At 47.3% G+C, this 24,975-nt stretch overlaps 1 protein-coding gene across 1 annotated transcript; it reads left to right on the top strand.

Annotated features, from left to right (window-relative positions):
* Positions 1-52: 52 nt before the first annotated feature.
* Positions 53-24,273, top strand: LOC135507200 (serine/threonine-protein phosphatase 2A 55 kDa regulatory subunit B gamma isoform-like). The gene is made up of 10 exons (XM_064926793.1): positions 53-1,305; positions 8,583-8,692; positions 11,640-11,823; positions 13,597-13,709; positions 14,558-14,735; positions 19,621-19,785; positions 21,591-21,760; positions 21,935-22,026; positions 22,732-22,807; positions 23,383-24,273. Exons 1-10 carry the CDS (start codon positions 1,242-1,244, stop codon positions 23,623-23,625), a joined length of 1,395 nt encoding a protein of 464 aa, XP_064782865.1. The 5' UTR covers positions 53-1,241; the 3' UTR covers positions 23,626-24,273.
* Positions 24,274-24,975: the final 702 nt, after the last annotated feature.

Raw genomic sequence — 24,975 nt, 5'->3', positions numbered from 1 at the left:
CTCTCTCTCTCTCTCCTTTCCACACAGAGACACACGTGCCCCTGCCTGCCTGCCTGCTCAGTGACACTGCAGTACAGAGGACATAGCAGCAGCAGACAGACAGACAGGCAGAGAGACACGCAGGCAGAGAGACACGCAGGCAGAGAGACAGGCAGGCAAAACAAGCCGACAGGCAGAACGTAGGAAGGTGTGTCGAGGCCTTGTCTCCTCTTCCTCCTCCTCCTCCTCCTCGAGTAGCAGAGATCCTGTTCTCCTGCGCTCTCCTTCAAGGACTTCCTGAGACCAAGAACTACTGCTGCTACACTTCCTCTTCCTGTTTGTTACCAAGGAATACTGCTGCTACTACTACTGCTACAGTTCCTCTTCCTGTTTGTTACCAAGAACTACTGCTGCTACTACTGCTGCTACAGTTCCTCTTCCTGTTTGTTACCAAGGAAATACTGCTGCTACTACTGCTACTACTACACTTCCTGTTCCTGTTTGTTACCAAGGAAATACTGCTACTACTACTGCTACTACTACACTTCCTGTTCCTGTTTGTTACCAAGGAAATACTGCTGCTACTACCGCTACTACTACACTTCCTGTTCCTGTTTGTTACCAAGGAAATACTGCAGCGCAGTGGATATTATCACGCACACGGAGGAGTGCTACTCTCTCCCTCTCTTTCTCTCTCACAGTCACAGGCAGACAAATGGACTACTCTCTCTAACAGCGTATCAGTGGAGTTCTCATTGTTTTGGGACTTCTCTTGCCGGCCTGGTGTGTGTAGTGGTGTGTGTAGTGGTGTGTGTAGTGGTGTGTGTAGTGGTGTGTGTAGTGGTGTGTGTAGTGTGTGTTTTTATCAGAGGTCACGCCGCGTGCTGTGGGAGTGTGTGTGGGCGATCCACCTTCTCTCAGGTCCCCTCCCCTCTCATCCTTTTCTACCTAATCTCACTCTCTCTCTCTCTCTCTCTCTCTCTCTCTCTCTCTCTCTCTCTCTCTCTCTCCACCCCCTCTCCTGTTCACCCTTCTCTCGCTCTCCACACCTCACCAAACTCCTTCCCTCTCCTCCCCCTCTCTCTCTCTCTCCACCACACCTCTCACTCTCTTCCCTCTATCCTCTCTATACCTCCGTCCCTCCATATCCCATGATGCCTTGCCCCAGGCCGCTACGCTAGGCCCCAGCAGTATGGGCAGAGCCTGGGCGGGGAGAGAGAGCTCTGATTGGTCCAGGTCGGGTCCCCCTTCCTTTGCTTCCAATGGGGGAGGACACCGAGAGCTCCAAAGTCAACCACAGCTTCCTGCGAGACTACGTCACCGAAGGTAGGCTCATAACCTTTTTTACCTTAAGTAGGTTTATAACACCTCTGTTATCTTAAGTAGGTTTATAACACCTCTGTTACCTTAAGTAGGTTTATAACACCTCTGTCACCATATGTAGGTTTATAATATCACTATATTACCTTACATAGGTTTATAACAGCTCTATGTCACCTTAAGTAGATTTATAACATCTATTCTCCCTTAAGTAGGTTTATAACACCTCTGTCACCTTAAGTAGGTTTATAACACCTCTGTTACCTTAAGTAGGTTTATAACACCTCTGTTGTCTTAAGTAGGTTTATAACACCTCTGTTACCTTAAGTAGGTTTATAACACCTCTGTTACCATATGTAGGTTTATAATATCACTATATTACCTTAAGTAGGTTTATAACACCTCTGTTACCTTAAGTAGGTTTATAACACCTCTGTTACCTTAAGTAGGTTTATAACACCTCTGTCACCATATGTAGGTTTATAATATCACTATATTACCTTACATAGTTTATAACAGCTCTATGTCAACTTAAGTAGATTTATAACACCTCTGTTATCTTAAGTAGGTTTATAACACCTCTGTTACCTTAAGTAGGTTTATAACACCTCTGTTACCTTAAGTAGGTTTATAACACCTCTGTAACCTTAAGTAGGTTTATAACACCTATGTTACCTTAAGTAGGTTTATAACACCTCTGTCACCATATGTAGGTTTATAACAGCTCTATGTCACCTTAAGTAGATTTATAACATCTATTCTACCTTAAGTAGGCTTATAACACCTCTGTTATCTTAAGTAGGTTTATAACACCTCTGTTATCTTAAATAGGTTTATAACCCTTCTGTTGTCTTAAGTAGGTTTATAACACCTCTGTTATCTTAAGTAGGTTTATAACACCTCTGTTATCTTAAGTAGGTTTATAACACCTCTGTTATCTTAAGTAGGTTTATAACACCTCTGTTACCTTAAGTAGGTTTATAACACCTCTGTTACCTTAAGTAGGTTTATAACACCTCTGTCACCATATGTAGGTTTATAATATCACTATATTACCTTACATAGGTTTATAACAGCTGTATGTCACCTTAAGTAGGTTTATAACACATCTATTCTACCTTAAGTAGGTTTATAATACCACTATATAATCAAAGATTATAATACATATATTTTACCTTAAGTAGGTCTACAATGGCTCTATGTCGCATTAGGTAGGTTTATAATACCTCTATGTTAGATTAAGTTCACGTTTATAACTCTGTCAAGTTACGTAGACCTAGAGCGCCACTTAGTTTCCAAAGATGAGCTTCCAATATATCTCTGTTACCGAGGGTAGGCTTCCAACATATCTCTGTTACCGAATGTAGGCTTCCAATATATCTCTGTTACCGAAGGTAGGCTTCCAATATATCTCTGTTACCGAAGGTAGGCTTCCAACATATCTCTGTTACGGAATGTAGGCTTCCAACATATCTCTGTTACCGAATGTAGGCTTCCAATATATCTCTGTTACCGAAGGTAGGCTTATAGCATATCTCTGTTACCGAAGGTAGGCTTATAGCATATCTCTGTTACCGAAGGTAGGCTTCCAACATATCTCTGTTACCGAAGGTATTCTTATAGCATATCTCTGTTACCGAAGGTAGGCTTATTTCATATCTCTGTTACCGAAGGTAGGCTTCCAATATATCTCTGTTACCGAAGGTAGGCTTCCAATATATCTCTGTTACCGAAGGTAGGCTTATAGCATATCTCTGTTACCAAAGGTAGGCTTCCAATATATCTCTGTTACCGAAGGTAGGCTTATAGCATATCTCTGTTACCGAAGGTAGGCTTATAGCATATCTCTGTTACCGAAGGTAGGCTTCCAACATATCTCTGTTACCGAAGGTAGGCTTCCAACATATCTCTGTTACCGAAGGTAGGCTTCCAATATATCTCTGTTACCGAAGGTAGGCTTATAGCATATCTCTGTTACCGAAGGTAGGCTTATAGCATATCTCTGTTACCGAAGGTAGGCTTATTTCATATCTCTGTTACCAAATGTAGGCTTCCAATATATCTCTGTTACCAAAGGTAGGCTTATAGCATATCTCTGTTACCGAAGGTAGGCTTCCAATATATCTCTGTTACCGAAGGTAGGCTTCCAACATATCTCTGTTACCAAAGGTAGGCTTATAGCATATCTCTGTTACCGAAGGTAGGCTTCCAATATATCTCTGTTACCAAATGTAGGCTTCCAACATATCTCTGTTACCGAAGGTAGGCTTATAGCATATCTCTGTTACCGAAGGTAGGCTTATAGCATATCTCTGTTACGGAATGTAGGCTTCCAACATATCTCTGTTACCAAATGTAGGCTTCCAACATATCTCTGTTACCGAAGGTAGGCTTATAGCATATCTCTGTTACCGAAGGTAGGCTTATAGCATATCTCTGTTACCGAAGGTAGGCTTCCAACATATCTCTGTTACCAAAGGTAGGCTTATAGCATATCTCTGTTACCGAAGGTAGGCTTCCAATATATCTCTGTTACCAAATGTAGGCTTCCAACATATCTCTGTTACCGAAGGTAGGCTTATAGCATATCTCTGTTACCGAAGGTAGGCTTATAGCATATCTCTGTTACGGAATGTAGGCTTCCAACATATCTCTGTTACCAAATGTAGGCTTCCAACATATCTCTGTTACCGAAGGTAGGCTTATAGCATATCTCTGTTACCGAAGGTAGGCTTATAGCATATCTCTGTTACCGAAGGTAGGCTTATAGCATATCTCTGTTACCGAAGGTAGGCTTACAACACCTCTTTTGGCAATTTTGGTAGGTTTATAATACCTCTCTGTCCCCTTAAGTACACTTATAATGTAGGCGTACAACGGCAATATATGACAAAAGGCCAACAACTAGTTTAGAATCAGAGATGTTTGTTTGAGAGAGAGAGAGTTAGGGGTTCAGAGCTGGTCTCCTCCATGTTGCTGGCTGTCTCTGAACGTACATTATTAAGGACATTACCAGATATTGAGGTAATTTACTGAAAACTGAGCCCAGAATAGACCTGCTTGTTGAAGCTTCACCTCTCATTAGGACTGTGTGTGTTTTCTAGTCCACATCTGTGTGATGTGTGATCAATCAGTTTATTCCAGTTCAGAATGAAAATTATTTATTGTATTTTAGCAGCAACAGCTCCAATCTAGACAGATATGTAAGAGTGTTTTTAATGGGGGGGGGGGGGTAAACACGAATATACAGTATATTCATATGAATATTTAACTTAATTGTTATTTGTTTTGGTTTATATTGCATTTGTTTTAGGCATAAGGGCATAAAAATGTACCTATATTTACATATACCCCTAATGGGGTAGTAATGGTAGAATAGTAGGATGCTGACTCAGTGGTTTTGAACCCTTATGGGGTAGTAACGGTAGGGTAGCAGGATGCTGACTCAGTGGTTCTGATCCCTTATGGGGTAGTAACAGTAGGATGCTGACTCAGTGGTTCTTAACCCTTATGGGGTAGTAACGGTATGATAGTAGGATGTTGACTCAGTGGTTCTGAACCCTTATGGGGTAGTAACAGTATGATAGTAGGATGCTGACTCAGTGGTTCTGAACCCTTATGGGGTAGTAACGGTATGATAGTAGGATGCTGACTCAGTGGTTCTGAACCCTTATGGGGTAGTAACAGTAGGACGCTGACTCAGTGGTTCTGAACCCTTATGGGGTAGTAACAGTAGGATGCTGACTCAGTGGTTCTGAACCCTTATGGGGTAGCAACGGTATGATAGTAGGATGCTGACTCAGTGGTTCTGAACCCTTATGGGGTAGTAACAGTAGGATGCTGACTCAGTGGTTCTTAACCCTTATGGGGTAGTAACAGTATGATAGTAGGATGCTGACTCAGTGGTTCTGAACCCTTATGGGGTAGTAACAGTATGATAGTAGGATGCTGACTCAGTGGTTCTTAACCCTTATGGGGTAGTAATGGTAGGACAGTAGGATGCTGACTCAGTGGTTCTGAACCCTTATGGGGTAGTAACAGTATGATAGTAGGATGCTGACTCAGTGGTTCTGAACCCTTATGGGGTAGTAACAGTAGGATGCTGACTCAGTGGTTCTTAACCCTTATGGGGTAGTAACGGTATGATAGTAGGATGCTGACTCAGTGGTTCTGAACCCTTATGGGGTAGTAACAGTAGGATGCTGACTCAGTGGTTCTTAACCCTTATGGGGTAGTAACAGTATGATAGTAGGATGCTGACTCAGTGGTTCTGAACCCTTATGGGGTAGTAACAGTAGGATGCTGACTCAGTGGTTCTGAACCCTTATGGGGTAGTAACGGTATGATAGTAGGATGCTGACTCAGTGGTTTTGAACCCTTATGGGGTAGTAACAGTATGATAGTAGGATGCTGACTCAGTGGTTCTGAACCCTTATGGGGTAGTAACAGTATGATAGTAGGATGCTGACTCAGTGGTTCTGAACCCTTATGGGGTAGTAACAGTTGGATGCTGACTCAGTGGTTCTGAACCCTTATGGGGTAGTAACAGTGTGATGCTGACACAGTGGTTCTTAACCCTTATGGGGTAGTAACAGTATGATAGTAGGATGCTGACTCAGTGGTTCTGAACCCTTATGGGGTAGTAACGGTAGGACAGTAGGATGCTGACTCAGTGGTTCTGAACCCTTATGGGGTAGTAACGGTAGGACAGTAGGATGCTGACTCAGTGGTTCTGAACCCTTATGGGGTAGTAACAGTAGGATGCTGACTCAGTGGTTCTGAACCCTTATGGGGTAGTAACAGTAGGATGCTGACTCAGTGGTTCTGAACCCTTATGGGGTAGTAACAGTATGATAGTAGGATGCTGACTCAATGGTTCTGAACCCTTATGGGGTAGTAACAGTAGGATGCTGACTCAGTGGTTCTGAACCCTTATGGGGTAGTAACAGTAGGATGCTGACTCAGTGGTTCTGAACCCTTATGGGGTAGTAACAGTATGATAGTAGGTTGCTGACTCAGTGGTTCTGAACCCTAATGGGTTAGTAACATTAGGATGCTGACTCAGTGGTTCTGAACCCTTATGGGTTAGTAACATTAGGATGCTGACTCAGTGGTTCTGAACCCTAATGGGTTAGTAACATTAGGACGCTGACTCAGTGGTTCTGAACCCTTATGGGGTAGTAACAGTATGATAGTAGGATGCTGACTCAGTGGTTCTGAACCCTTATGGGGTAGTAACAGTATGATAGTAGGATGCTGACTCAGTGGTTCTGAACCCTTATGGGGTAGTAACGGTATGATAGTAGGATGCTAACTCAGTGGTTCTGAACCCTTATGGGGTAGTAACGGTAGGACAGTAGGATGCTGACTCAGTGGTTCTGAACCCTTATGGGGTAGTAACGGTAGGACAGTAGGATGCTGACTCAGTGGTTCTGAACCCTTATGGGGTAGTAACAGTAGGATGCTGACTCAGTGGTTCTGAACCCTTATGGGGTAGTAACAGTATGATAGTAGGATGCTGACTCAGTGGTTCTGAACCCTTATGGGTAGTAACAGTATGATAGTAGGATGCTGACTCAGTGGTTCTGAACCCTTATGGGGTAGTAACAGTAGGATGCTGACTCAGTGGTTCTGAACCCTTATGGGGTAGTAACAGTATGATAGTAGGATGCTGACTCAGTGGTTCTGAACCCTAATGGGGTAGTAACAGTAGGATGCTGACTCAGTGGTTCTGAACCCTAATGGGTTAGTAACATTAGGATGCTGACTCAGTGGTTCTGAACCCTTATGGGGTAGTAACGGTATGATAGTAGGATGCTGACTCAGTGGTTCTGAACCCTTATGGGGTAGTAACAGTAGGATGCTGACTCAGTGGTTCTGAACCCTTATGGGGTAGTAACAGTATGATAGTAGGATGCTGACTCAGTGGTTCTGAACCCTTATGGGGTAGTAACAGTAGGATGCTGACTCAGTGGTTCTGAACCCTTATGGGGTAGTAACAGTATGATAGTAGGATGCTGACTCAGTGGTTCTGAACCCTTATGGGGTAGTAACATTAGGATGCTGACTCAGTGGTTCTGAACCCTAATGGGTTAGTAACATTAGGATGCTGACTCAGTGGTTCTGAACCCTTATGGGGTAGTAACAGTAGGATGCTGACTCAGTGGTTCTGAACCCTTATGGGGTAGTAACAGTATGATAGTAGGATGCTGACTCAGTGGTTCTGAACCCTTATGGGGTAGTAACAGTAGGATGCTGACTCAGTGGTTCTGAACCCTTATGGGGTAGTAACAGTAGGATGCTGACTCAGTGGTTCTGAACCCTTATGGGGTAGTAACAGTAGGATGCTGACTCAGTGGTTCTGAACCCTTATGGGGTAGTAACAGTAGGATGCTGACTCAGTGGTTCTGAACCCTTATGGGGTAGTAACAGTATGATAGTAGGATGCTGACTCAGTGGTTCTGAACCCTTATGGGGTAGTAACAGTAGGATGCTGACTCAGTGGTTCTGAACCCTTATGGGGTAGTAACGGTATGATAGTAGGATGCTGACTCAGTGGTTCTGAACCCTTATGGGGTAGTAACAGTAGGATGCTGACTCAGTGGTTCTGAACCCTAATAGGTTAGTAACATTAGGATGCTGACTCAGTGGTTCTGAACCCTTATGGGTTAGTAACATTAGGATGCTGACTCAGTGGTTCTGAACCCTTATGGGGTAGTAACAGTATGATAGTAGGATGCTGACTCAGTGGTTCTGAACCCTAATGGGGTAGTAACAGTAGGATGCTGACTCAGTGGTTCTGAACCCTTATGGGGTAGTAACAGTAGGATGCTGACTCAGTGGTTCTGAACCCTTATGGGGTAGCAACGGTATGATAGTAGGATGCTGACTCAGTGGTTCTGAACCCTAATGGGGTAGTAACAGTAGGATGCTGACTCAGTGGTTCTGAACCCTTATGGGGTAGTAACAGTAGGATGCTGACTCAGTGGTTCTGAACCCTTATGGGGTAGCAACGGTATGATAGTAGGATGCTGACTCAGTGGTTCTTAACCCTTATGGGGTAGTAACGGTAGGATGCTGACTCAGTGGTTCTGAACCCTTATGGGGTAGTAACGGTATGATAGTAGGATGCTGACTCAGTGGTTCTGAGGTAATTAATATTGTTGATATTTTACTCTGATGTCTCTCTCTCTCTCTCTCTCTCTCTCTCTCTGCCCCTCTCTCTCTCTGTATCCCTCTCTCTCTCTCTCCACCACCTTCCCCTCCCCCTCCCTCTCTCCTAGCTGATGTAATCTCTACAGTGGAGTTCAACCACACAGGAGATCTGCTGGCTACGGGGGACAAGGGAGGCAGAGTCGTCGTCTTCCAGAGAGAGACCGTGGTTGGTCACAAGGTGCTCATAGAGGGGTCATAGAGCGGTCATAGAGGGGTCACAAGGTGCTCATAGAGGGGTCATACTGGTCATAGAGTGGTCATAGAGGGGTCATAGAATGGTAGTAGTGGTCATACTGGGGTCATAGAGTGGTCATGAATGGTCATAGAGGGGTCATAGAATGGTCTTAGTGGTCATAGAGTGGTCATAGAGTGGTCATAGTGGTCACAGAGGGGTCATAGAGTGGTCATAGAGGGTTCATAGAGGGGTCATAGAATGGTCGTAGTGGTCACAGAGTGGTCATAGAGTGGTCATAGAGTGGTCCTATTGGTCATAGAGGGGTTATAGAATGGTCATAGAATGGTCATAGATTGGTCGTAGTGATCACAAGGTGCACATAGAATGGTCATAGAATGGTAGTAGTGGTCAAAGAGTGGTCATAGAGGGGTCATAGAGTGGTCATAGAATGGTAGTAGTGGTCATAGAGGGGTCATAGAGTGGTCATAGAATGGTCATAGAGTGGTCATAGAATGGTCATAGAATGGTCATAGAGTGGTCATAGAGTGGTCATAGAATGGTCATAGTGGTCATAGAGTGGTCACAGGTCATGTCCTTGTTATCTCTACTTCCACCTAATGTGTTTACTTGTTCACCTTCACTGGCTGGTGTAGACTGATCGTCAGTGTACTAGCTAGTGTCTGGTCAGTATATCGTCAGTGTACTAGCTAGTGTCTGGTCAGTATATCGTCAGTGTACTAGCTAGTGTCTGGTCAGTATATATCATCAGTGTGCTAGCTAGTGTCTGGTCAGTATATCATCAGTGTACTAGCTAGTGTCTGGTCAGTATATCATCAGTGTACTAGCTAGTGTCTGGTCAGTATATCGTCAGTGTGCTAGCTAGTGTCTGGTCAGTATATCATCAGTGTACTAGCTAGTGTCTGGTCAGTATATCGTCAGTGTGCTAGCTAGTGTCTGGTCAGTATATTGTCAGTGTACTAGCTAGTGTCTGGTCAGTATATCATCAGTGTGCTAGCTAGTGTCTGGTCAGTATATTGTCAGTGTGCCAGCTAGTGTCTGGTCAGTATATTGTTAGTGTGCTAGCTAGTGTCTGGTCAGTATATTGTCAGTGTACTAACTAGTGTCTGGTCAGTATATCGTCAGTGTGCTAGCTAGTGTCTGGTCAGTATATTGTCAGTGTACTAGCTAGTGTCTGGTCAGTATATCATCAGTGTGCTAGCTAGTGTCTGGTCAGTATATCGTCGGTGTGCTAGCTAGTGTCTGGTCAGTATATATCATCAGTGTACTAGCTAGTGTCTGGTCAGTATATATCATCAGTGTGCTAGCTAGTGTCTGGTCAGTATATCATCAGTGTGCTAGCTAGTGTCTGGTCAGTATATTATCAGTGTGCTAGCTAGTGTCTGGTCAGTATATCGTCAGTGTGCTAGCTAGTGTCTGGTCAGTATGTCGTCAGTGTGCTAGCTAGTGTCTGGTCAGTGTGCCAGCTCGCGTCTGGTCAGTATATTGTCAGTGTGCTAGCTAGTGTCTGGTCAGTATATCGTCAGTGTACTAGCTAGTGTCTGGTCAGTATATATCATCAGTGTGCCAGCTAGTGTCTGGTCAGTATATATCATCAGTGTGCTAGCTAGTGTCTGGTCAGTATGTCGTCAGTGTGCTAGCTAGTGTCTGGTCAGTATATCGTCAGTGTGCTAGCTAGTGTCTGGTCAGTATGTCGTCAGTGTGCTAGCTAGTGTCTGGTCAGTATGTCGTCAGTGTGCTAGCTAGTGTCTGGTCAGTATATATCATCAGTGTGCTAGCTAGTGTCTGGTCAGTGTGCCAGCTCGCGTCTGGTCAGTATATTGTCAGTGTGCTAGCTAGTGTCTGGTCAGTATATCGTCAGTGTACTAGCTAGTGTCTGGTCAGTATATATCATCAGTGTGCTAGCTAGTGTCTGGTCAGTATATTGTCAGTGTGCCAGCTAGTGTCTGGTCAGTATATATCATCAGTGTGCTAGCTAGTGTCTGGTCAGTATATCGTCAGTGTACTAGCTAGTGTCTGGTCAGTATATTGTCAGTGTGCCAGCTAGTGTCTGGTCAGTATATATCTTCACTGTACTAGCTAGTGTCTGGTCAGTATATATCATCACTGTATTAGCTAGTGTCTGGTCAGTATATCATCAGTGTGCTAGCTAGTGTCTGGTCAGTATATCATCAGTGTGCTAGCTAGTGTCTGGTCAGTATATCATCAGTGTGCCAGCTAGTGTCTGGTCAGTATATATCATCAGTGTGCTAGCTAGTGTCTGGTCAATATATATCATCAGTGTGCTAGCTAGTGTCTGGTCAGTATATATCATCAGTGTACTAGCTAGTGTCTGGTCAGTATATATCATCAGTGTGCTAGCTAGTGTCTGGTCAGTATATATCATCAGTGTGCTAGCTAGTGTCTGGTCAGTAAATTGTCAGTGTGCTAGCTAGTGTCTGGTCAGTATATCATCAGTGTGCTAGCTAGTGTCTGGTCAGTATATTGTCAGTGTGCTAGCTAGTGTCTGGTCAGTAAATTGTCAGTGTGCTAGCTAGTGTCTGGTCAGTATATATCATCAGTGTACTAGCTAGTGTCTGGTCAGTATATCATCAGTGTACTAGCTAGTGTCTGGTCAGTATATTGTCAGTGTACTAGCTAGTGTCTGGTCATTGTGCTAGCTAGTGTCTGGTCAGTATATTGTCAGTGTGATATGGAAGTGGTTACTATATCATTATATTCTCTCTCCTCTCCTCTCCTCTCCTCTCCTCTCTCCTCCCCCTACCTCATCTTCTCTCCTCTCCTCTCCCCCTACCTCCTCTCCTCTCATCTCCTCTCCTCTCCTCTCCTCTCTCCTCCCCCCTACCTCCTCTCCTCTCCTCTCCTCTCTCCTCCCCCTACCTCCTCTCATCTCCTCTCCTCTCTTCTCCCCCTACCTCCTCTCCTCTCCCAGCCTAAAGGGGAGTTGGAGCAGGTGGGGGAGACGGGTGAGTCGGGGGAGTATAATGTGTACAGTACCTTCCAGAGCCACGAGCCTGACTTTGACTACCTGAAGAGTCTGGAGATCGAGGAGAAGATCAACAAGATCCGCTGGCTGCCTCAACAGAACGCCGCCCACTTCCTGCTCTCCACCAACGGTGAGTAGACTAACGACGCATAATCCTGCTCTCCACCAACGGTGAGCAGACTAACTACCCATAATCCTCCTCTCCACCAACGGTGAGTAGACTAACTACCCATTATCCTCCTTTCCACCAACGGTGAGTAGACTAACCACCCATAATCCTCCTCTCCACCAACGGTGAGTAGACTAACTACCCATAATCCTCCTCTCCACCAACGGTGAGTAGACTAACCACCCATAATCCTCCTCTATCAGAACACTACCCATAGTCCTCCTCTATCTGAATACTACCCATAGTCCTCCTCTATCAGAATACTACCCATAGTCCTCCTCTATCAGAATACTACCCATAGTCCTCTATCAGAAAACTACCCGTAGTCCTCCTCTATCAGAACACTACCCGTAGTCCTCCTCTATCAGAACACTACCCGTAGTCCTCCTCTATCAGAAAACTACCCGTAGTCCTCCTCTATCAGAATACTACCCATAGTCCTCCTCTATCAGAATACTACCCGTAGTCCTCCTCTATCAGAATACTACCCGTAGTCCTCCTCTATCAGAACACTACCCATAGTCCTCCTCTATCAGAATACTACCCATAGTCCTCCTCTATCAGAATACTACCCATAGTCCTCCTCTATCAGAACACTACCCATAGTCCTTCTCTATCAGAATACTACCCATAGTCCTCCTCTATCAGAATACTACCCATAGTCCTCCTCTATCAGAACACTACCCATAGTCCTCCTCTATCAGAATACTACCCATAGTCCTCCTCTATCAGAATACTACCCATAGTCCTCCTCTATCAGAACACTACCCATAGTCCTTCTCTATCAGAATACTACCCATAGTCCTCCTCTATCAGAATACTACCCATAGTCCTCTATCAGAACACTACCCATAGTCCTCCTCTATCAGAACACAACCCATAGTCCTCCTCTATCAGAATACTACCCATAGTCCTCCTCTATCAGAATACTACCCATAGTCCTCCTCTATCAGAATACTACCCATAGTCCTCCTCTATCAGAATACTACCCATAGTCCTCCTCTATCAGAATACTACCCATAGTCCTCCTCTATCAGAAAAATGCCCATAATCTTCCTTTCCATCGACTGTGAGTAGACACACTACCCATAATTCCTCTTTTCCACCAACAGTCCGTAGACTACACATCCCATAATCCTCCCCTAGCAGAAGACTACCAATAATTCCTCCTTTCCACAAACAGTGAGTTGACTACATTTCCCATAATCCTTCTTGCCACAAACTGTCAGTTGACCTCACTACCTTTAATCCGACATTCCACCAACGATCAGTTGAGTTGATTACCAAAATCGTTCCCCTAATAGAACACTGAGAATGGTAAATAAACTACATGACCCATAATTCCCACTTCCTGCTCAACGCAAACTCACACGTAAACTTGCATTTGCTACCATCAACATTCAGAAAAGACAGAGATTTATATTATATTTCAAAATATATTATATTTAAATATTGTGCAACGTCTTATAGTTGTGAATGTCCACTCCTCTCCTGGTGGTGTCAAATGAAAAGGAGGAAACTGAAGCATTGACATGTTTCATCCAGAATATATCATGACCCTGAAACTCTAACACAGATAAGAGCACTGTCAACCAGCCAGACTTGGTCTCAAACATCATCTCTCTCTCTCTGTGTGTGTGTGTGTGTGTGTGTGTGTGTGTGTGTGTGTGTGTCTGTGTCTGTGTCTGTGTCTGTGTGTGTGTGTGTGTGTGTGTGTGTGTGTGTGTGCGTCAGATAAGACCATCAAGCTGTGGAAGGTGAGTGAGCGAGACAAGCAACCGGAGGGCTACAACCTGAAAGATGAGGAGGGCAGGGTGAAGGACATCTCTACAGTCACATCACTACAGGTATACACACACACACACACACACACACACACACACACACACACACACACACACACACAGGCACACACACACACACAGGCACACACACACACACACACACAGGCACACACAGACACACACAGACACACACACACACCTCTTGTTTTGTCCCTCATTCAGCCCATCCCCTGGTCCCTAACCCTCCCTCTCTCTCCCCCCTCCTGCCATCCCTCCCTCTCTCCAACCTCCTACCCTCCCTCCCTCCGCCCCTCTCTCTCCTCCCTCTCTCACTCCCCCCTCCTGCCCTCCCTCCCTCTCTCCAACCTCCTACCCTCCCTCCCTCCGCCCCTCTCTCTCCTCCCCCTCTCTCACTCCCCCTCCTGCCCTCCCTCCCTCTGTCCCTCTCTCTCTCCAACCTCCTACCCTCCCTCCATCTGTCCCTCTCCAACCTCCCTCCCTCCCTCTGTCCCTCTCCAACCTCCTACACTCCCTCCCTCTGTCCCTCTCCAACCTCCTACCCTCCCTCCCTCTGTCCCTCTCCAACCTCCCTCCCTCCCTCTGTCCCTCTCCAACCTCCTACACTCCCTCCCTCTGTCCCTCTCCAACCTCCTACCCTCCCTCCCTCTGTCCCTCTCCAACCTCCCTCCCTCCCTCTGTCCCTCTCCAACCTCCTACCCTCCCTCCCTCTGTCCCTCTCCAACCTCCCTCCCTCCCTCTGTCCCTCTCCAAACTCCTACCCTCCCTCCCTCTGTCCCTCTCCAACCTCCTACACTCCCCCTCTGTCCCTCTCCAACCTCCTACCCTCCCTCCCTCCTCTGTCCCTCTCAACCTCCTACCCTCCCTCTGTCCCTCTCCAACCTCCCTCCCAGGTTCCTGTGTTGAGACCTACAGACCTGATGGTGGAGGTACGTCCTAGGAGGGTGTTCTCCAATGGTCATACCTACCATGTTAACTCCATATCGGTCAACAGCGACGGAGAGACCTACCTGTCAGCTGATGACCTGAGGATCAACATGTGGCACCTGGGGATCACAGACCGCAGCTTTAGTATCCTTCACTGGGAGAGGGACACACACACACACACACACACACACACACACACACACACACACACACACACACACACATGTACAGAGACATACACACACACACACACACACACACACACACACACACACACACACACACACACATGTACAGAGACACACACACACACACACACACACACACACACACATGTACAGAGACATACACACACACACACACATGTACAGAGACACACACACACACACACACACACATGTACAGAGACACAGACAACACACACACACACACACACACACACACACACACACACACACACACACACACACACACACATGTACAGAGACACACACACACACACACACACACACACACACACACATGTACAGAGACACACACACACACACACACACACACACACACACACATGTACAGAGACATACACACACACACACACACACACACACACACACACACACACACACACACACACACACACACACACACACACACACACACACATTTACAGAGACATACACACACACACACACACACATGTACAGAGACATACACACACACACACACACATGTACAGAGACATACACACACACACACACACACACACACACACACACACACACACACACACACACACACACACACACACACACACACACACACACACACACACACACACACACATGTACAGAGACATACACACACACACACACACACATGTACAGAGACATACACACACACACACACACACATGTACAGAGACATACACACACACACACACACACACACACACACACACACACACACACACACACACACACACACACACACACACACACACACACACACACATGTACAGAGACATACACACACACACACACACACATGTACAGAGACATACACACACACACACACATGTACAGAGACATACACACACACACACACATGTACAGAGACATACACACACACACACACACATGTACAGAGACATACACACACACACACACACACACACACACACATGTACAGAGACATACACACACACACACACACACACACACACATGTACAGAGACATACACACACACACACACATGTACAGAGACATACACACACACACACACACACACACACACACGTACGTACAGAGACATACACACACACACACACACATGTACAGAGACATACACACACACACACACACATGTACAGAGACATACACACACACACACACATGTACAGAGACATACACACACACACACACACATGTACAGAGACATACACACACACACACACACACACACACACACACACACACACACACACACACACACACACATGTACAGAGACATACACACACACACACACACACACACACATGTACAGAGACATACACACACACACACATGTACAGAGACATACACACACACACACACACACACATGTACAGAGACATACACACACACACACACATGTACAGAGACATACACACACATGTACAGAGACATACACACACACATGTACAGAGACATACACACACACACACACACACACACAGGAAAGCAGACACACACACACACACACACAGGAAAGCAGACACACACACACACACACACACACACACACACACACACACACACACACACACACACACACACACACACACACACACACACACACACACACACACAGTTGTGGAGACCCACACACACACACACAGGAAAGCAGACACACACACAAACATACACACACACAAACACTCAAACACACACACACAGGATTTAGGTGCTGTCCCGGTACTGTTTATATTGAGGTGCTGGCCCGGTACTGTTTATATTGAGGTAGTGGCCCGGTACTGTTTATATTGAGGTAGTGTCCCGGTACTGTTTATATTGAGGTAGTGGCCCGGTACTGTTTATATTGAGGTGCTGGCCCGGTACTGTTTATATTGAGGTAGTGGCCCGGTACTGTTTATATTGAGGTAGTGGACCGGTACTGTTTATATTGAGGTAGTGGCCTGGTACTGTTTATATTGAGGTAGTGGACCGGTACTGTTTATATTGAGGTAGTGGACCGGTACTGTTTATATTGAGGTGCTGGCCCGGTACTGTTTATATTGAGGTAGTGGCCCGGTACTGTTTATATTGAGGTAGTGGCCCGGTACTGTTTATATTGAGGTAGTGGCCCGGTACTGTTTATATTGAGGTGCTGGCCCGGTACTGTTTATATTGAGGTGCTGGCCCGGTACTGTTTATATTGAGGTAGTGGCCCGGTACTGTTTATATTGAGGTAGTGGACCGGTACTGTTTATATTGAGGTAGTGGCCCGGTACTGTTTATATTGAGGTGCTGGCCCGGTACTGTTTATATTGAGGTAGTGGCCCGGTACTGTTTATAGTGAGGTAGTGGCCCGGTACTGTTTATAGTGAGGTAGTGGCCCGGTACTGTTTATATTGAGGTGCTGGCCTTGTACTGTTTATATTGAGGTAGTGGCACATTACTCCACATTACTTTTAATCTTATAATCTATAAGAGGAACAGGAAGTAGAACATTTGAGTTGCTGGAACTCAGCTCTGACTCTCTATGGCTCTGTGCCAGTCTTCCTGCCCAATCACTGACTCTATATGGCTCTGTGCCAGTCTTCCTGTCCAATCACTGACTCTATATGGCTCTGTGCCAGTCTTCCTGCCCAATCACTGACTCTATATGGCTCTGTGCCAGTCTTCCTGCCCAATCACTGACTCTATATGGCTCTGTGCCAGTCTTCCTGCCCAATCACTGACTCTCTATGGCTCTGTGCCAGTCTTCCTGCCCAAACACAGACTCTCGATGGCTCTGTGCCAGTCTTCCTGCCCAATCACTGACTCTATATGGCTCTGTGCCAGTCTTCCTGCCCAATCACAGACTCTCTATGGCTCTGTGCCAGTCTTCCTGCCCAATCACTGACTCTCTATGGCTCTGTGCCAGTCTTCCTGCCCAATCACTGACTCTCTATGGCTCTGTGCCAGTCTTCCTGCCCAATCACTGACTCTCTATGGCTCTGTGCCAGTCTTTCTTCCCAAGCACTGACTCTCTATGGCTCTGTGCCAGTCTGGGTAGGAAGGTCCAGATGTAAGATCTTAATTTGAAGCAGTTTGATAAAGCAGGAAACTAATCTTGCAGTAACAGTAAATGTTTTGGGGTGTCAGGTAGCCTAGTGGTTAGAGCGTTGTGCCAATAACCAAAAGGGTTGCTAGATCTGTACGCTTGTTTACTCCACGTGTAACTCTGTGTTGTTGTCTGTTCACACTGCTTTGCTTTATCTTGGTCAGGTCGCAGTTGTTCTGCAACAAGGTGATCAAATTACGCTCCTCCATCTGTAGGCTGTAGTGTTTAAACAGGCTCTACCATAACAGGACCCTGACCTAGAAAACATCTACAGAGAAGTTTAAATAATTCACTCAGTGTCAACTCCCTACTCTCTACTCCACTAAGACACATGGGGCCCGCTGCAAATAGAATGTGTGTGTGTGTGTGTGTGTGTGTGTGTGTGTGTGTGTGTGTGTGTGTGTGTGTGTGTGTGTGTGTGTGTGTGTGTGTGTGTGTGTGTGTGTGACAGGGTTGATTAAGTTCAGTAGCTGAGGCTAAAAACAATCATTGCATATTTATAGTGTGTCTGTGTACAACCACCACATCTACTACTGTACAGCTAATCAGGCTACTACTGTACAGTTAATCAGGCTAGCTACAACCACCACATCCATCTACTGTACAGCTAATCAGGCTAGCTACAACCACCACATCCATCTACTGTACAGCTAATCAGGCTAGCTACAACCACCACATCCATCTACTGTACAGCTAATCAGGCTAGCTACAACCACCACACCCATATACTGTACAGCTAATCAGGCTAGCTACAACCACCACATCCATCTACTGTACAGCTAATCAGGCTAGCTACAACCACCACACCCATCTACTGTACAGCTAATCAGGCTAGCTACAACCACCACATCCATCTACTGTACAGCTAATCAGGCTAGCTACAACCACCACATCCATCTACTGTACAGCTAATCAGGCTAGCTACAACCACCACACCCATCTACTGTACAGCTAATCAGGCTAGCTACAACCACCACATCCATCTAATGTACAGTTAATCAGGCTAGCTACAACCACCACATCCATCTACTGTACAGCTAATCAGGCTAGCTACAACCACCATTACCATCTACTGAACAGCTAATAAGGCTAGCTACAACCACCACATCCATCTACTGTACAGCTAATCAGGCTAGCTACAACCACCACATCTACTACTGTACAGTTAATCAGGCTACTACTGTACAGTTAATCAGGCTAGCTACAACTACCACATCCATCTACTGTACAGCTAATCAGGCTAGCTACAACCACCACATCCATCTACTGTACAGCTAATCAGGCTAGCTACAACCACCACATCCATCTACTGTACAGCTAATCAGGCTAGCTACAACCACCACACCCATCTACTATACAGCTAATCAGGCTAGCTACAACCACCACACCCATCTACTGTACAGCTAATCAGGCTAGCTACAACCACCATTACCATCTACTGAACAGCTAATAAGGCTAGCTACAACCACCACTACCATCTACTGAACAGCTAATCAGGCTAGCTACAACAACCACAGCCATCTACTGTACAGTTAATCAGGCTACTACTGTACAGTTAATCAGGCTAGCTACAACTACCACATCCATCTACTGTACAGTTAGTCAGGCTAGCTACAACCACCACACCCATCTACTCCTCCAGACACAGTCCTGTGTTGTTCTACCTGAGTATCTCTCCTCCAGACACAGTCCTGTGTTGTTCTACCTGAATATCTCTCCTCCAGACATAGTGGACATCAAGCCAGCCAACATGGAGGAGCTAACAGAGGTGATAACAGCAGCAGAGTTTCATCCTCACCACTGTCACCTGTTTGTCTACAGTAGCAGCAAAGGATCTCTACGTCTCTGTGACATGAGGGCCTCGGCACTTTGCGACAGACACACCAAACGTGAGTTGGCTACACACGGGGAGATAAAGGCCTCTGCTGTCGGTCTCTAAATCATGTGTATTCGGATCTTACCCTTCGAGGTCCAGAGTACGACTACTGCTGGTTCTGATAATTAATTGCTCCCACATGGTGTCCCAGGTCTAAATCAGTCCTTCATTTAAATCAGCAGTAGATCTGGCTTCCACCCACATGTTGTCCCAGGTCTAAATCAGTCCTTAATTTAAATCAGGAGTAGAACTGGATTCCACCTACATGTTGTCCCAGGTCTAAATCAGTCCTTTATTTAAATCAGCAGTAGATCTGGCTTCCACCCACATGTTGTCCCAGGTCAATCAGTCCTTCATTTAAAATCAGCAGTACAACTGGCCTCAGGTCCAGATTGGAGTTTACACCCCCTTATATTGTGATATCCATCTTTCCTCTTCCTAAACTCCTCCCACTCTCCCTTCATCTCCTCTCCTCCCCCCTGTCTCCTTCCTCTCCTCTCCCGCTCCTCCCTATCTACCTCTCCTCCCACTCTCCCTTCATCTCCTCTCCTCCCCCTGTCTCCTTCCTCTCCTCTCCCGCTCCTCCCTATCTACCTCTCCTCCCCCTCTCCTCATCTCCTCTCTCCTCATCTCCTCTCCCTCCTCTCATCGCCTCTCCTCCTCCCCTCGTATCTTCTCTCCTCCTCCCCTCTCCTCTCCTCTCCCTCCTCTCTCCTCTCTCCTCTCCTCGCCTCTCCTCCTCTCTCCCTCCCCCTCTTCTCTCCTCCCCTCGTATATTCTCTCCTCCTCTCTCCTCCCCCTCTCCTCTCCTCCCCTCGTCTCCTCTCTCCTCCCCTCTCCTCTCCTCCCCCTCTCCTCTCCTCTCCTCCCCTCGTATCCTCTCTCCTCCCCCATCGTCTACTCTCTCCTCCCCCTCTCCTCTCCTCTCCTCCCCTCGTATCCTCTCTCCTCCCCCATCGTCTACTCTCTCCTCCCCCTCTCCTCTCCTCCCCTCGTATCCTCTCTCCTCCTCTCCTCCCCTCGTATCCTCTCTCCCTCCCCCATCGTCTACTCTCTCCTCCCCCTCTCCTCTCCTCTCCTCCCCTCGTATCCTCTCTCCTCCCCCATCGTCTACTCTCTCCTCCCCCTCTCCTCTCCTCCCCTCGTATCCTCTCTCCTCCTCTCCTCCCCTCGTCTCCTCTCTCTCCCCCCCATCGTCTACTCTCTCCTCCCCCTCTCCTCTCCTCTCCCTCCCCTCGTATCCTCTCTCCTCCCCCATCGACTACTCTCTCCTCCCCCTCTCCTCTCCTCCCCTCGTATCCTCTCTCCTCCTCCATCGTCTACTCTCTCCTCCCCCTCTCCTCTCCTCCCCTCGTATCCTCTCTCCTCCTTCTCTCCTCTCCTCCTCTCCTCCCCTCGTCTACTCTCTCCTCCCCCTCTCCTCTCCTCCCCTCGTATCCTCTCTCCTCCCCTCGTATCCTCTCTCCTCCTCTCCTCCCCTCGTCTCCTCTCCTCCTCTCCTCCCCTCGTCTCCTCTCACCCCCCTCGTCTCCTCTCCTCCTCTCCTCCCCCTCTCCTCTCCTCCCCTCGTATCCTCTCTCCTCCCCCCCCATCGTCTACTCTCTCCTCCCCCTCTCCTCTCCTCCCCTCGTCTACTCTCTCCTCCCCCTCTCCTCTCCTCCCCTCGTATCCTCTCTCCTCCCCTCGTATCCTCTCTCCTCCTCTCCTCCCCTCGTCTCCTCTCACCCCCCTCGTCTCCTCTCCTCCTCTCACCCCCCTCGTCTCCTCTCCTCATCTCCTCTCCCCTGTATTTTGTCATCTCTCTCTCTCTTCCTTTAGTCTTTGAGGAACCAGAGGACCCAGGAAGTCGTTCATTCTTCTCTGAGATCGTGTCGTCGGTGTCGGATGTGAAGTTCAGTCACAACGGGCGGTACCTGCTGACCAGGGATTACCTGACGGCCAAGGTGTGGGACTTACACATGGAGAAAGGCCCTGTCGAAACCTACCAGGTCAGCCCGCTAAACAAACACACACACACTAGTCACACGCAGAAACACACATACATTCACACACTCACGCACGCATGTACACACACACACAAATTAAATGAAAGCCTTGGAAAAACCTGTCAACACTCTCTCCTGCCCCCCCCCCTCCCTTCTCCCATGTCTGTCTCTCTGTAGGTTCATGACTACCTGAGGACTAAGCTGTGCTCTCTGTACGAGAACGACTGCATATTTGACAAGTTCGAGTGTGTCTGGAACAGCTCCGACAGGTGTGTGCGTCTTCGTCTCCTCTGAGGCTTTATCCCACAGATAAATCAGTCCCAGAGAAGAGCTTTGGAGATGTCAAAATCAATCCCTTCTCTCCTTCCCTCTCTCTCCTTCCCTTCTCTCCTTTCCTCTCTCTCCTTCCCTTCTCTCCTTCCCTCTCTCCTTCTCTTCTCTCCTTCCCTCACTCTCCTTCCCTTCTCTCCTTCCCTCTCTCTCCTTCCCTTCTCTCTTCTTCCTGTTCCAACCCAACCCTTCCCTCTCTCCATCCCTCCTCCACTTCCTGTCCCAACCCCACCCTTCCCTCTCTCCATCTCTCTTCCTCTTCCTGTCCCAACCCCACCCTTCCCTCTCTCTCCATCTCTCCTCCTCTTCCTGTCCCAACCCCACCCTTCCCTCTCTCTCCATCTCTCCTCCTCTTCCTGTCCCAACCCCACCCTTCCCTCTCCATCTCTGCTCCTCTTCCTGTCCCAACCCCACCCTTCCCTCTCTCTCATCTCTCCTCCTCTTCCTGTCCCAACCCCACTCTTTTCTCTCTCTCATCCCTTCCTTTTCTTCTCCCTCTCTTTGTCCCTCTTTCATTCCCCCCTTCCATCTTCTCTCCTCCTACTACCTCTCTCTCTCTCCTCCTCTCCCTCCTCCTCTCTCTCCTCCTCCTCTCCCTCCTCCTCTCTCTCCCTCCTCCTCTCCCCCCCTCCTCCTCTCCCCAGTGTCATAATGACTGGGGCGTACAACAGCTTCTTCCGGATGTTTGACAGGGAGACGGGGCGGGGCGTGACCCTGGAGGTAAGCATATATACAAACACACAAGTTTCTAACGTAAGCCGCTAACGTAAGCCGCTAAAGTAAGTCGCTAACGTAAGCCGCTAATGTAAGCCGCTAATGTAAATCGCTAACATAAGCCATTAACGTAAGTCTCTGTGCTACTGAAATCCCAGTGTGGAGAACTGCTGGTTGATGATGTCACTCACCAGGTCTAATCTGATCAGAGAGAAATAATGAAACCACTTTCTGGTCCAGATTTCAATTTGCCTGTTCTAAACGTGTCCTCTCTCCTCTCCTCTCCTCTCCTCTCCTCTCCTCTCCTCTCCTCTCTCCTCTCCTCTCCTCTCCTCTCCTCTCCTCTCCTCTCCTCTCCTCTCCTCTCCCCTCCTCTCCTCTTTCTCTCCTCCTCTCTCTCTCCTCTCCTCTCCTATCCTCTTTCTCTCCTCTTTCTCTCCTCTTTCTCTCCTCTCCTCTTTCTCTCCTCTCGTCTTTCTCTCCTCCTCTCCTCTCCTCTTTCCCTCCCCTCCTCTCCTCTCCTCTCTCTCTCTCTCTCCTCTTTCTCTCTTCTCCTCTCCTCTCCTCCTCCCTCCCTGGAGGCGTGGCGAGAGACCAGTAAGCCGCGAGCTGTACTGCGGACGCGACGAATCTACACCGGGGGCAAGCGTCGTCGCGGCGATGTGGGGGTGGACAGTCTGGACTTCACTAAGAAGATCCTCCACATGGCCTGGCACCCCGAGGAGAACATCATCGCTATAGCCTCCACCAACAACCTCTACATCTTCCAGGACCGGGTCGGCCCCGACACACAGGGTCCAGACCTGGGTTCAAATACCATTTAACACCGGGTCGGCCCCGACACACAGGGTCCAGACCTGGGTTCAAATACCATTTAACACCGGGTCAGCCCCGATACACAGGGTCCAGACCTGGGTTCAAATACCATTTAACACCGGGTCGGCCCCGACACACAGGGTCCAGACCTGGGTTCAAATACCATTTAACACCGGGTCGGCCCCGACACACAGGGTCCAGACCTGGGTTCAAATACCATTTAACACCGGGTCGGCCCCGACACACAGGGTCCAGACCTGGGTTCAAATACCATTTAGGTCCATTTAGGACAGGGTCCACACACAGACACAGAAACAGGATTGAGAAGTAGTCGTTAAACGCACACACACACACACACACACACACACACACACACACACACACACACACACACACCCTAACCCTAAACACACACACACACACATCCTAACCCTAAACACACAAACACACACACACACACATCCTAACCCTAAACACACACACACACACACACACACACACACACACACACACACTGATTGTTGCACACAAATTGAGTTGGAGTTGGACAGGCCTGAGATCAGTCTATAAGATGAATGAGTTGGACAGGCCTGAGATCAGTCTATAAGATGAATGAGTTGGACAGGCCTGAGATCAGTCTATAAGATGAATGAGTTGGACAGGCCTGAGATCAGTCTATAAGATGAATGAGTTGGACAGGCCTGAGATCAGTCTATAAGATGAATGAGTTGGACAGGCCTGAGATCAGTCTATAAGATGAATGAGTTGGACAGGCCTGAGATCAGTCTATAAGATGAATGAGTTGGACAGGCCTGAGATCAGTCTATAAGGGGAGTTGGACAGGCCTGAGATCAGTCTATAAGATGAATGAGTTGGACAGGCCTGAGATCAGTCTATAAGGTGAATGAGTTGGACAGGCCTGAGATCAGTCTATAAGATGAATGAGTTGGACAGGCCTGAGATCAGTCTATAAGATGAATGAGTTGGACAGGCCTGAGATCAGTCTATAAGATGAATGAGTTGGACAGGCCTGAGATCAGTCTATAAGGTGAATGAGTTGGACAGGCCTGAGATCAGTCTATAAGATGAATGAGTTGGACAGGCCTGAGATCAGTCTATAAGATGAATGAGTTGGACAGGCCTGAGATCAGTCTATAAGGTGAATGAGTTGGACAGGCCTGAGATCAGTCTATAAGATGAATGAGTTGGACAGGCCTGAGATCAGTCTATAAGATGAATGAGTTGGACAGGCCTGAGATCAGTCTATAAGGTGAATGAGTTGGACAGGCCTGAGATCAGTCTATAAGATGAATGAGTTGGACAGGTCTGAGATCAGTCTATAAGATGAATGAGTTGGA

Source organism: Oncorhynchus masou, chromosome 20 (assembly GCF_036934945.1).
Source record: "Oncorhynchus masou masou isolate Uvic2021 chromosome 20, UVic_Omas_1.1, whole genome shotgun sequence".
Classification (NCBI taxonomy): Eukaryota; Metazoa; Chordata; class Actinopteri; order Salmoniformes; family Salmonidae; genus Oncorhynchus; species Oncorhynchus masou.
This window is presented reverse-complemented; position numbering and strand designations above follow the sequence as displayed.

Coding starts and splice junctions, on each gene's coding strand:
- LOC135507200 (XM_064926793.1), top strand. CDS start 1,242: ATGGGGGAGGACACCGAGAGCTCCAAAGTCAACCACAGCTTCCTGCGA. Junction 8,693..11,639: donor AGACCGTGGTTGGTCACAAG/GTGCTCATAGAG, acceptor CTCCTCTCCCAG/CCTAAAGGGGAGTTGGAGCA. Junction 21,761..21,934: donor GCCCTGTCGAAACCTACCAG/GTCAGCCCGCTA, acceptor GTCTCTCTGTAG/GTTCATGACTACCTGAGGAC.